The 13,412-nt window shown below is 42.7% G+C and overlaps 1 protein-coding gene across 1 annotated transcript in view; it reads left to right on the top strand.

Annotated features, from left to right (window-relative positions):
- The window catches only part of SUPT7L (suppressor of Ty 7 (S. cerevisiae)-like), a 13,892-nt gene extending 6,237 nt beyond the window's left edge, over positions 1-7,655 (top strand). Inside the window, exons 2-4 of the mRNA XM_009880429.1 lie at positions 1,185-1,509; positions 3,400-3,637; positions 7,148-7,655. Of these exons, the coding sequence (XP_009878731.1) occupies positions 1,185-1,509; positions 3,400-3,637; positions 7,148-7,410 (826 nt within the window). The 3' untranslated portion in view covers positions 7,411-7,655. The remainder of the gene's footprint in view (positions 1-1,184; positions 1,510-3,399; positions 3,638-7,147) is intronic.
- The last annotated feature ends 5,757 nt before the right edge of the window (positions 7,656-13,412 follow it).

The following is a 13,412-nucleotide window of genomic DNA, read 5'->3' as shown; positions in this document are numbered from 1 at the left end:
GTAATGTAGGGTGAGAGGGAGGCGAATCTCAGGGTGGGCCCTGGAGGATGTCGGGAGAAATTGATCAGAAACAAATGAAGGGTGAAATTGTTAGCTTAATTCTGCCATTGGTGCTGAATGAAGAGTAAAAAAAAGTATATAAATACCGTACTTAGTGGAAAGGAAATTTTATTTTTTGACATCAGCATTTGAAGACTGTGTTACTGATGCGAACAAATATGTCACGTGCCTTTAATTGTGAGTTGAGAAATCTGGTAGAAATATGTTTACCTTTGAGAGGCCTTGCCTTATCTCATCTTCTCTTTTTCCTGTGTGGAATTTCTGTTTGTTAACTCATCTTGATGGAAAATTTGGTTGCCTGACTGTAAATGAATGGTGTTTGAAGAGCTCGTGTCACTTGTTCTCCATGTCTTCCATCCTGCGTGGTCACTCCTTCCAGTTCAGCAACACTGAGAAGAGACCTCTCATACCCAAGGCCAGGGAATGCTGCTCTACAGCAGAACCTCTCCAGGCCTCCTCCCAGGGGCTGGTGTTCACTTCTTAGCTTGCGTACGGGGATGCTTCTTTCAGTGTCATGCTTAGTGACTACTGGAAATAAGGGCAGGGAAACAGTCTTTTTGGCTACAGTGTACCTTTATGAAATGTCTGTGTATCCCATTTCTCGCTTTTTATGTGTGTCTTATGCATTATAAATTCAGATCTTGTCTATCCCAGAAGCCTTTGTATCTGACTCTTTAGGCCTGTGACATCAGAGATAATAAGGAAGAGAAATGTAATTAACTGAGAGGGGAAATGATTTGCATTCATGTTATTTAAAATGCCTTTTTTTGTTTGTGTCAAGGACCCTTTTAATTCACATCTCCAGGAGAAAAGCTCTTGGGTGGGAAGGGAGTTGCTTAAGGGTTCAGAAGATTTGCATCCCACGTTCATGCGTTACTGAAGGAATCTTCCAGCATTAGAAGGGAAAATGAGAATTGGCAGTGCTGATTTGGAGAGAGGGGAAGAAGGCAAAGCAGATAAACCTGTACTAGGTAGTGTTCATATATAATGGAGAAGCTGTGGAAAACCCCTGACAATCTGCTTTCCCTTTGTACATCGCCTTGTTATTGACAATATCTCTTCAACTGATATACATTCCTTTCAGTTTTTGGAGGTGTGCTATGTTTGTCTTTTCTGGCTTTTAGAGGAAAAGGGGAGCCAGTGACTGAGCTGAGTTGGTCCTCCTGCCGGCAGCTTCTCTACCAGTCAATGGCCACCATCCTGGCTCACACAGGCTTTGAGTGTGCCAACGAGAGCGTCCTGGAGACCCTGACAGACATTGCCCATGAGTACTGCTTGAAGTTCACCAAACTGCTGCGCTTTGCTGTGGATCGAGAAGCTCGACTGGGGCACACCCCGTTCCCTGATGTCATGGAGCAGGTTTTCCATGAAGTGGGCATTGGCAGTGTGCTCTCGCTGCAGAAGTTCTGGCAACACCGCATTAAGGATTATCACAGCTATATGCTTCAGGTGAGAAGAGCAGTAGGGACCTGACAGCACCAATAAATGTACCCCAAGTACAGTTGCTTATTCCTGTAGCAAGTCCTGGGTCTTACTGAAGAAAAATCCAACTAGAAAACCTCTTGGATGTGGAGGGGAGTCAACAAGAAAAAGAGAAACAGGATTTTTTTGTCTGGAAGACAGAGCTCCTTATTTGTGTCTCTACTGAGTCTTTGTCTGGGTTTAAGAGGAGGCCCCCATCTGTTGAATGGCCCAGACAAAAATATCAAGTAGAGGTAAAATCAGGACTGACTGATTAACTGAATTTTCTGCTTTAATGGGATATTTGGCTGCTTACCATTTCAGAAAACAACTATGCAGATGGACAAAAATTACTTGGCTGTACAGTGGCTTGTGTTTGCTTAAGCAAGGGGTGACTTGCTTAAGCTTTAAGAGTATAGGGTAGTGTTGTGCTGGTCTGAGTTGTCACACAGGTGCTACCTTCCACTCTAGAGGGGCGTGTGCTTCTGCAGGGAAAGAAGAGGAATTGTTAAATTCCTTGGAGTAAGAGGTGCAGGTTGTAAGAATAAGGGTATGGTTTCTTTTGGTCCGGGTATTCTGTGAGGTTAAACACACGCATTTTATTGGAATGATGTAAGACTGTCTGCCTGTTTTGGACTTACAGAAATGCAAGGATTTGAAGTGGGAATTTTACTCCTACTTGTCAAAAAACAAGACTTGAATCAAATAGGTAGCCTGTGACCAGAGGCAAAACCTGCCATCCCTTCCTCCTTGTCACATTATCTGAGTGCCAGTTGACTCATCTTGGAGCAGCTACCTTGTGCTCCTTCTTTTCCCAGGGTTGGCACCGTGTGGCTTACAGAGGCAGTATAAATTTTATACAGAGACACCTGTAAGTGCATGTAGTATGTAAATTGTGATGGACTGTGAGGGTTGTGCATAAAAATAACATGATCAAGATCTGTCTTCACTAAAACCATTTTTGTTCAAAAAGCCAGCTCATTTTTGTTCAAATGTTTTTGTTCAGATGTCTCCTTTTGGAATTTGGGTTTTCAGCACCATTCTGCTGATGCAGTTCACTCTCATCCTGCAGCTGGTCACTCTTTTATTTGTTCTGTTTGTCATACAGGGCTGAGGTCCACAGTAGCCTCTATATTTGGAAATATATCTAGAAGGGGCAAATAGGCTTTGTTATTCTTTTTCCTTCTTGCTTCTGCTGTTAAAAAGCCTTGTGCTTTTCCTGAGCACGGTTCACTGACTGTTGGGATTCAGTGGTATAAACAAGCATTAGTTAGAAGCAGATGCAATCTGAAAATTTTAATTTAATTGCTTACAATTGTTAAGTTTCTAGAAGTACAGGGTAGTTCTAAATCTCATTCCTATATTTGTTTTTCTTCTCTAACTGGAGAAAACTTCTGTGGTTTTTGCCGTGAATCGGACAGCAGGTACCCAAGCTTTTCCCAGTGAAGATTACAGAGCTGATGAATATCTGAGCTGCTTGTTTTTTAAGGCTGGAATAAAGTTGTCACTGGCAGATAGGGGATAGTCCCATAGGTAAACCCAAAAAGTAAGACTGAGACACTTTGCTTTTGTTTCATGCTCTGTTTAAATTTCTGGGCCTCATCATCACTGTCTGTGAAATAAAGGTACTCGTATTTATCAAGCAGATGTGTTAATGGATTAAACCTCTTATTGAAGTCCCTTGTTACAGGACAGAAGGTGTTTTAAAGGGGGGAAAAAATCTTTCCTGTGTAGCTGATAACCTATTTACTTGTTCGTTCAGGTCAGATGTTAATAATATTCTGGGAACAGAGCGCACTGCAATGTAATTGCCATCAGAGTCTCTGAAGTCACTCTGACCTTTCTGGCCTCTTTTTCACCCCCACTGATCTTTGACAGGTTAGCAAGCAGCTCTCTGAAGAGTATGAGAAGATTGTCAACCCTGAAAAAGCAGCAGAAGACACAAAGCCTGTGAAGATTAAGGAGGAACCTGTTAGTGATATTACTTTTCCTATAAGTGAGGAGCTTGAGGGAGATCTGGCTTCTGGTGACCAGTCTTTGCCTGTTGGAGTCCTTGGAGCTCAAAGTGAGCGCTTCTCTGCCAACTTGGAAGTAGAAGCTTCACCACAGACTTCAGGTAGGGATTTCTTGCTACTGCTGGAAACAGTCTCTCAGCTGTTTCATGTGATCTTGTTTCCATTTTTAATAGCAGATCCCAATGTGAGGAAGGAGAGGGGGAAACGTTTTTAGGTTTTAATAAAAAGATTTGGATGGGAAAGAAACCCTTGCTTGCCTTCTAAATACAAACCCGAAGAATCAAAGGTATCAGTTACGAGAGTTTGTTAAATATTTACTCCATTTGTGGACCCTGTAGAAGACAAAATGCTTTATATGGTGTTTATTTTTGGGGGATCATTAAAGTTTTTGGCCTTGTTATTGGTGTGAGGTAGACTGTTTTTCAACAGTGATGGCCCAAGGGCTTTATTGTTGTTTTGTGAACTAGAGTATTTGCTGCAGATGTAAGTACCATCGTTTTTTTTTCCAGTCTGATGTAACAAAGAGAAAAATAACTTTTGCGTTTATATATATGTATATATTTTAGTTTAAAAGAGGCTAGAGTTTTATCCTTATTGCTGGTAAGGAGAGTAGCAGATATATTTTTTTTCCAAGCAGCTTTAGATTCTTATCCAGAGATTTGTGTTACTGAAAAGTTGAAGGTTATGGTCCTTCTGACTGGAGTAAATTTAAGACCCTGGATAGTTTAGGCACTGAACGAATTACGGAAATACTAATGATACGTGCTGCAGTCCTCCATAGTCAGAAGTCACCGTGGTAGTGACAATCATTGTTTTATGAAAACTTATCAGTAACTTATGTGAAATGGGCTTGTGGGAGTCTCTCCTATTCTAGCATCTCTACCCCAAAGCCTACTGTATTAGCTGAGGCCATGGAAAGTGAAATGATGAGTGAAGTAGTGGGATTATGGAGACTGCACTCTTTTCCTCAAAGTGTCATCCCTTGATGTTGGCATTGAAGCACGCTGGTGGTCAGCATGGGAGAATCTGCTACTGCTGTGCCTTTTCTGTATCAATATACAAGTTTTATTCTCTGCACTGTTTAGTAGTGCTAAATTTTCTGGAAAATGGAGAAGACGTTCTTCTCCCAAGGAAAGTCAGTTTTGATCTTTGTATAGAACCTTCGCAACTCCAGAAATCCCTGCAGTAATAACTGTTTTACTTAAAAATCTGGTTAAAAATGAAGCCTGTCCTCTTAAACTAAATAGCATATATAGTGAGGTTACAGTATGCCTCTTAGTCCATTATGTTTGTTGTTTTTTTTTTTAAATAGCACATTCTGCTGAATTTTTAAAAAGCACAAATCCATCTGATGTTTTTCTGGAAGCTCATATTGTTTTCCATAGTACCTCTGAAATGTGAAGTCCTCGCATTTTTGTGGGAGAGGGAACAGCAGACTCCTCTGGCCCATCTGGGGCTGGGAGTGATTCATCTGGAAAGCTTTGTATTAGCATCTACCACTTGAGACCCAGAGGTTAGCATGCTAGCTGTATATTAAATGCCTCTTGCCTCTCTGATACCAAATTGATGTTTTCTAATTAAGAATACAAGTGCTCTGTTCCTCCCTGAAAATCCCTCTTCACTTCACAAAGGCCTTTGGAAATCTCATCACTGTGAGAAGTCCCAGTCTAGAGCTGGGTAGGCTGGAAAGCGTAGTATCACAAGGAGCGAGAGAAAGCTGCCTCAATTAGGACACCACCATCTCGAAAATACAAGTGTGAGGCCCGGAGAGAGGGCAGCAAGACTTGAGTGTCTGAGGGCAAAACTCTTGTTCAGCCTTCCGTGTTGTGCAGGTGTTTCTGCTTATGCCTGACGTTGGGGTTGTGGGCTAGCTGCTTAATTTCATGGCAGTTGGGGAAATGGAGGCAAAATTGGGGACCTTGTTCCTCCACCCAGCAGGATAACCTGAGGATTAGCTCATTTGTAAAGTACTTTGAAGTTAAAGTGCTTTGAAGATGAAATGTCCTGTGTTGATGCTTAAGTACTTTTAGTCATTAGTGACACTCTCAATGGCAGGTGATAGGGCTGAAAGGAATAAAGCTGAGCAATGGAGAGCAATTGATGAAAGAAAGACACAGTAAGCTTAGTGAGCACCTTTGATTATTTCGTAGACTGGAGCTGCAACTCTGTGGAACTGATAGCATTTTAATGATGTGTCCATTGTTGTTTAGAGGAACACATTTACTTATAATTAACATAAAAAGGACTTTTAATTAAGTCAACTGGACACCAGCAAGCACTTTCTTTCTGGCTTGCTGTATAACTGCTGAGCTAATGTAGGCTGTGTTACCACAAAGGTCTCCTAAACCCTGGTTTGGGCTAAGCTGCTCTGGAAGAGATTCCTGTCTCCTTCATAAGGGAGAATTCGCAGCACAAACATGTGGTGGAAGATTTGGTCTCTGTGTAATTGCTTTAATAAGGGACTATTGTTAGTTGTATATTGTTAACAGGGAACAGTAGTAGGTTTGGCTCAGTACAAGAGATTTGGTTGTGCTTTCAAACTGTAGCCAAGCTCCTTGAGACACAAGGTTTGGAAAACCTACTAAAACTGGTTTCCTAGTTTTTTTTATTTTCCATGTGAATTTAACCCCACACAAGAGGGACCAGATTTAAAAGTGAGAAGATTTCAGGCTTTGTTCAGTTCTGGGCTGTTTATGCCCATCTCAGCAAGGGGCCCAATTAGTGTTTTTTTAATAGGATTTTTGTCTCTGTTAAAACTGTAAATAAGCAGAAGTAACGCAATCTATAATTACTGCTCTTGGGGAGAAAAACATTTGCTGTTATCAAGAAATACGGTTTTATAATCTTTTACAGAAAATCCTCAATCTGCTCAGATTGCACACTAGTCCAAAAGCTTAAAAAAAAAGCAGAGGGGGGGCGGGGAGGGGGATACTCGGATACTATTTCCCAGCAGGGTGTCTGCGAGGTTGAGCCAAGAGGGTTTCTTTCCATTCTGCTGAAAGATGGGATGAGACCTGTGGGTGTTGACTACAAGGAGGCAGGCAGTCCGGTGGCTGAGTGCAGCTCTGCCGTCCCTGCATTTCAGTGCTGGAAGTGGTATTTGAGACTGTTCGTCGAGCTAGTCCTCTGCCTTCTCACTTCACCTCCCCTGCAGAACTACCAGATGTCTAGTATGTCTCACAGCTCAAAGGAGGTTGCTGATGTTGCAAGGACCTCATCATCAAGAATGGCTTCTGGACTGCCTCGGAGTCCTGCTTATGCAGGGTCTAGTCCAGGTGCTGTTGGTGTCCTTATTGCTGCTGAGACACTCCTTCTGGAGAGTGGTGTGGGCTCTTTAAGTTGTTTCTCATGGAGAAAACCACATGGAGGATTGCTGTGAAAGGATAGTGTTGTATTTTTTAGAGTGGCAATTATTGGGCTGTTAAAAAAATTAAAAGCCAACAGATTTTTTTATTTATTGTTTCACACTGGTTGGTGTGTTTTGTTTCCCCTGCCCCAGCTTAGTTCACCTGTAGCATTTTTTTTGCTCCTTCTTTACCAGTGCTGCTGTTGCTTGCATATGCATGCTGTTTGTAATTTGTCTTTTTACTCAGTGCTTTTTCTTTCTGTAGGGGCTGAGGTGAATGCTTCCCCACTCTGGAACTTGGCACAGGTAAAAATGGAGCCACAGGAAAATGAGGAGGCCAATGTACATGGCCACGGGGTCCTAGGCAGCGATGTCTTTGAGGAACCGATGTCAGGCATGAGTGAAGCTGGGATGCCACAGAGCCCCAATGGCTCTGAGAGCAGCTACGGTTCTCATTCTGCTGACAGTCTGATGGGATCCTCACCTGTCTTCAACCAGCGCTGCAAGAAAAAGATGAAGAAGATGTGAAAAGAGAGAGCCTTTTTATTTAATCCTGGTGGTATGCAATAGACTTGAAACAAAGTAAGAGAACACTGAGATAGCTGTGATTCATAAATAGGGCTGGCCCTGGTGTGTGAGGGACCTTGCATAACATTATTATGAGACATTGGATGTGTAGTGCACTTCAGCTCCCCTCTTTGCTGGCTTCTGTATTGCATCCTGACTTACGAGTTTGAAGATCACCCTATACATTTGATGGTGTCATGGCTTGCTTTGGCAGATTAATGAGGAAGTTACCAGTGGAAAGTAGTCGTGAGGAGATTTGCTAAGTTGTAGAATCATTGAATGATTTGGGCTGAAGGGATGTCTTGAGGTTTCTAGTCTCTAGTCCAGCCCCCTGCTTGAAGCACAGCCAATTAGAGGAGGTTGCTCAGGGCCTTGTCCAGTTGAGTTTTGAATATCTCCAAAGACCGTGATGCCAAACCTCTTTGGGCAACTTTTCCCCGTATTTGACTACCCTCATAGTAAGAAAAAAATACATTCTTGCATCTAGTTGGAATTTCCCATGTTCCAACTTGTGTTCATTGCCTCTCATTCTACTACTGTTTATCTCTTAACAGTCTGACTCTGTCTTCTCTAACCTGCAGATTAAGTGGTTGTATACAATGAGATCTCTCTTTAGTCTTTGCTCTTCATAAGTCTGAAGAAACCAAGCTCCCTCAGCCTCTCCTTGTATGTCCAGTGTTCCAGCCCCCTAACCAGCTTTGTGGCCTTCCACTGAACTTGCTTCAGTGCCCTTCTTGTAAGAAGGATGCAGTCCTGCAGAGATGGTCTCACAAGTGCTGAATAGAGAGAAATAATAATTTCCCTCAAAGTGCTGACTACACTCTTGCTAGCTATTGTGGACAACATGACAGTCTTAAGTCAGCGCATTTCACTGGTTGGGGAGCTGTCGCTGCTGCTGCCGATCTCGCAAAGATGCTGTAGAGTGGCCTCACAGTGCCATCAGTTAGCTCCTTCAGTGCCTTCAGGTGCATCCTGTCTGGTTCCATGGACTTAAGTATGTCTAATTGGCTTGAGTTCTTGCTAACGCAGTCTTCCTCTGCTGTAGGTAAGAGTCTGCTAGGAGACCCAGGAACCTGGCAGGCCTGAAGGCAGACCTTACCAGTGAAAACAGGCAAAAAAGGTGTTGAGTAGATCAGTCTCAAAGTACAAAGTGCATCTTTTGTCACCAGGTTGCCTGCATTGTTGAGCAGTAAATCCACATTTTCTTTACCCTTTCTTTTGCTTCCAGTGTACCTAAAAAAGCCCTTTGCATTTCTTACCAGCGTCAACTCCCACTGAGCTTTGGCTTTCCTAACTGTCCCTGCACGCTTGGGCTATGTCTCTGTATCCCTGCTGGCCAACCCTTCCTCACTTCCACCTCTGCATACTTTCTTCTGTGTGTTTGAGCTCAGTCAGGCATTCCTTGATCATCTGTGCTGGCCTTCTGTCATACCTGCTTTACTTTCTGCTGGTCAGAAAGGACTGTTCTCCTACATTGAGAAAGTTGTCCTTGAAGATAAGGCAGCACTCTTGGGCCCCTTTGGGAGGCCAGGGCAGTCCCTTGTGAGATCCTGCCAAGGCACTCCTTGAATAAACCAAAATATGTTGTCCCAAATGTCCAGGGCTGTTTGTCTTGTGCACGTTTCTCAGGATTTTAAATGCCACAATTCCATGTCTGCAGCAGCCAAGACCTTCACATTCTCCACCAATTCTTCATGGTTAGTAACGAGTCCAGCAGAGCTTCTTCTCTAGTTGATTTCTTGATCATCTAGTCAGGGAAGTTGATGTGGTTTTCTGGAGAGAATGAAGCAGCTTTTACTATTGGTGTGAGTAAGTACTTGCCATGCAAACTTATCCTTTGCTCTTATTGGATTGAGTGCAGCGACGTCAGGCTGGCTGCAGTTTCCTATTTGAAGTTGTTATCTTGACAACTTAGTCTGAAACAGTCTATTTTGCTGCTTGCTTTTATGGCTCAGCTGACTGATGGCATTTTTTTTGTTCCCCACAATCCTCAGTTGATCAACTCAGTCTTTAACTTGATTCACTGAGTGTATCTCTCAAAAAAGCTAGAATGAACATGAATCAAGAATGAACAGCCACTTAAACTGGCTTTATACCTGTAGCGCATTGGGATGTTTGAGGGAGATTTACCAAACCTCCCATTTGTCCTTACAATTGCAAGTTTATCTTTTGAAAGAATGAGCTCCAGGCATAGTATTTTTGTTTCTGTATAACATGCCTAGCCTTAATTCTTTTTTCCTAACTGTATTTCTCTTCCGCTTTATAGAAGTGGAAGCTAAACATAAAATTCCTCAGTGTCTAATAAGAATGTGTGACCATAGGCTTTTTTTATGGACATTGGAGTTAAAATTGTTCATCACAGTTTTAAAGATTTCTCCTGGGGGGTAAATTCTAGCTATTTGAAGCCTAGTCAGTAATAGAACAGTGGACCAGTGTATCAAGAAATCTTTATTTTGATTCCCTCTGAGTCACCATTAGGCATGCTGCACTGCCCTGTTTTCTCAGCTGTAAAAAAGAGAATAGTAGTATTTGCCTCTTAGAAGTGTGTTTGAGATTTACTTACTGTTTTAAAAAGGCACTGTGATCCTTCAGAGAGTTTTGTGAGAGTTGTGAACTTTTCTTCCATTTGGGTAAGACTGTTGCTGGCTGGAGAATGCTTAGATGGACACTGAAATGTTACTGACCTATATGATACTTGTTTTAAGTAAAACTGCTTATGAAGAAATACAGCACAGTTGTGCTGTTCAACTGCCAAGGTACAAGGAGAGCATTTGGGGTGGTATCTTCTCACTCAGCTTTAAATGTCTGCAGCTAAATGTGTTCCTCTGGGCCCCATTTGCAGCTGAAGAGAAATAGTCATTCTTAGGTCACCGTTCATCTGGTCTTGAAGTAGAAGTGTGAAGCAGGTCAGATGAATGGCATTTTTAGAAATGTCTATTTTTCCTTTGTGTGCCCATAAAGTGAATTCAACTTGACTACCTCAGGTGAAGACATCCATATCATCAGTGTCTGCGTTAAGTGACCTGACTTTAGCCCTTCCTGTCTGGGAATCAGAGGAGATTTCCTCCTGCTGGGCTGGTGCTTTTTCTCTACACATTTTGTAGAGCTTCGCCTTTGAAATGGAAGTACAGGGTTTAAAGCAGACTGCCTATCTTACCTAAATCTTCGGTGTGTTCTCTATAACACACCGAATGTGCTAGGCTGGGGCCTCAAGGCTCGGCTTGCTTTGGCCCTCGTGTCTTTGACGCTGTGTGAGAGCACCTGTCATTGGGCCTTTCTCTGTAGGCGCTTTGCCAAACTGTTGTAGTGAAGTATTCTTGAGGCTGGGGCACCTGAATAAAGTCCCTTGCACTATTTTCAGGAGCTGGAGGACAGAGTGGCTGCTGCCAGCATCACTTGCTCATTTACAAGATTTCAAGTGGGCTGAAAATGAAAATCTGCTGTTCTCCAGGGCTTTGGTTAAACCTAAGCATCAATCTTAAGTGCTTTCTTTATATTGCTCATGAAAAGATATTCTGTCTTACTTTTAATTGTAGTTTTATAATTCACATCCCTTTTCCACACCCATTTCATCCTGGAACACACACTCTGCAACAAGCCAAGCCTGAGTGCTCCAAGTATGTTTAAATACAGTGAAAATTCACCCTACGTTGATTCAGCTGTGTCATTGCAGTGTAAGAGAGAGCTGTTATTGATTCTTTTTAGGACGCATGTTTATGCAGAGGTGAGAAATGCATCAGCATTGCTTGTACGTTTAAAAATGATGGCAGAGTAAAACCTGTACCTTCTGATCCCCCCGTTATGTTAAGTGTTGCTTCTGACATTCGTGTGCTTGACATTTCCTTTTATGTGTATGGAATCTTTACCTTCTGCGTGAGCCCTTCCTCTCTGAACATTTACCATCCTTAGATTTATGATGGTGTTCATCATGCATGAAACAGTAAAATTTCAAATCTAGCTCACAAAGTCAGATACAGACAATATGCTTTCTTGATGAATCAAATAAGATTTTTCTAGGTGTTAATGCAGCCTTGGGCAACTAGTGAGGAGTTCATTGACCACGTAATCCCCAAATTTCCAGCCACAGTTAGATTATGCAGTGCGTTGGAATGAAGCTCAGGTCTCACAGTTGTTTTTTGCTGGTCGCTGGTGAAGTGCTCTGCCAACCCACCCGCTTCAGTAGTCTGCAGTTTTGGTGGTTCTTTCATCTTTCTCCCTTCTCTTTCCAAAGGTGGGTGGATGGCAAATTGGGATATTGAGTATTGACCACGTCCGTATCCAGTAGCATTGATGTCTTTAGTGATTTATTTTGCCGTGATTGAAATTGGTGGGAACTTTGATATCAATTTGGAGAGCAAGATCTGTGAATTACTTGGCTTTTGAAGTGTTTTGCATGGGAATCATACAAGATTGTAGTTGAGAGAGCGCTGTGTATCATACTTCTTTTTCCCTCTAGCAATACCTTTTTATTCCTTTTGAAGAGTTTTGCCTGGTATCCAACAAAGCTCACTGTATAAACAGCAGTGTAACAACTTTAGTATACAGCTGTATGTCAGACTGTGCTACCTAGTGATTTAATTCCAAGACCATCCGTACTAATTTGAATATGCATAATGCTGTGCCGAAAAAGAGATGTTTCCTGCATAGAAATTTACAATTTAAAAAGAAAACAGGAAAATAAAATTAGGTAGGGTAGGTGAGGCCAATCTGATTATGTGCTCAATTCTGAGACTAATGCACATGTTATGTGTGAAGGATGTTTTACTGAAAATGTTTTTGTACATGCGTGTGAATGAAATATGTAACTTTGCTTGTGTTTATATGGAACAAAATTGCTTGGAAATAATTCAGGGTTGGGTTTTTTCCCTTGCTCTCCCGGAGAGAGTTTCTTTGTAATTTCTAATAAAATAAAATAAAATAATTATTCAGAAATAAAAATCCTAAAGGCGTTGTGTGGATTTTTTGTTTGTTTTGAAGAATGGTGCTGTGAATCCAAAGCCTGGTCTTGGGGTTCTCTCTACCCTTGCGTGGGATGTGGAGTAGACCTTCTGCAGCCCTGAATAAGGTACTGAGATGATATCAGTGTTAATGTCACGACTAGGGAGACAAGAGTTGTTATTCCAGGATGTGGCCGGGGAAAATTGAAGTCTTATCTTTCATGGGTGCCAGTGCTAGTGAGCTGCAGAAATGGTACTAGAACCACAGTGCTGGTATTGCTATTCGTCTAGCATACACAGGTTGCTACTTCTGAAGCAACTGCTTATATATACTTCTACTATTTCTATTAGCAGACTACCTAGGAGCCCTGCTCCAAGCCTTGTGCATTGCTCTTTTATGTGCTGGTCTACTTGTTCTGTGTATTGCTTTTTTCTCAGGGACTGCTTTAGACTGCAGTGAGTGAAGCACAGCATATTTTCCCCTTTGCTCTGGCTGTCACAGTAGAAATGAGGGAGCACGTTTGGTGCTTGATAGCCCCGCTAAGCAATTGCAAATAGCACATCATGAATTAGGATATAGGCCTGTGTTGCTTGCCAGGAGAGAGGGAATAATAATCACAGTAGTTCCTATCACACCTCTACCTGAGAGCAGTCTGTCCACACGACTGCTGACCTCCGAAGCCTGTACGACTGAATTAATTTCCCAGTCCGCAGATGAGCCTGCAGGGTGTGCTTTCTGCTTGGAGGAAGAGGACAGCAATCACCCGTTGGGATTGCACCCCACCGGATTACAGCACGAGCCCGCTTGCATCTCCGTTTTGCTTCCCTCTGCTCCAGCAACCTGAAATGCCTGTGCTGCGGCAGCCTTGGTGGCAAGGACTATCGCAGCGGGGGGACCCTGCTTCCCTGCCCTGGCTCCTGGGCTCTCCTCTGACTCTTGCCGCCTGGCCCTGCTGTGGATGTGGCTGGGATCGGTGGTCCACAGGGCTGGGAGCGGCTGTGGCCGTGTGGTGGTGCTGGCCACAC

Source organism: Charadrius vociferus, unplaced genomic scaffold (assembly GCF_000708025.1).
Source record: "Charadrius vociferus isolate BGI_N301 unplaced genomic scaffold, ASM70802v2 scaffold62, whole genome shotgun sequence".
Taxonomy (NCBI): domain Eukaryota; kingdom Metazoa; phylum Chordata; class Aves; order Charadriiformes; family Charadriidae; genus Charadrius; species Charadrius vociferus.
The sequence above is the reverse complement of the archived record's forward strand: the minus strand, read 5'-3'. Positions and strand labels throughout refer to the sequence as shown.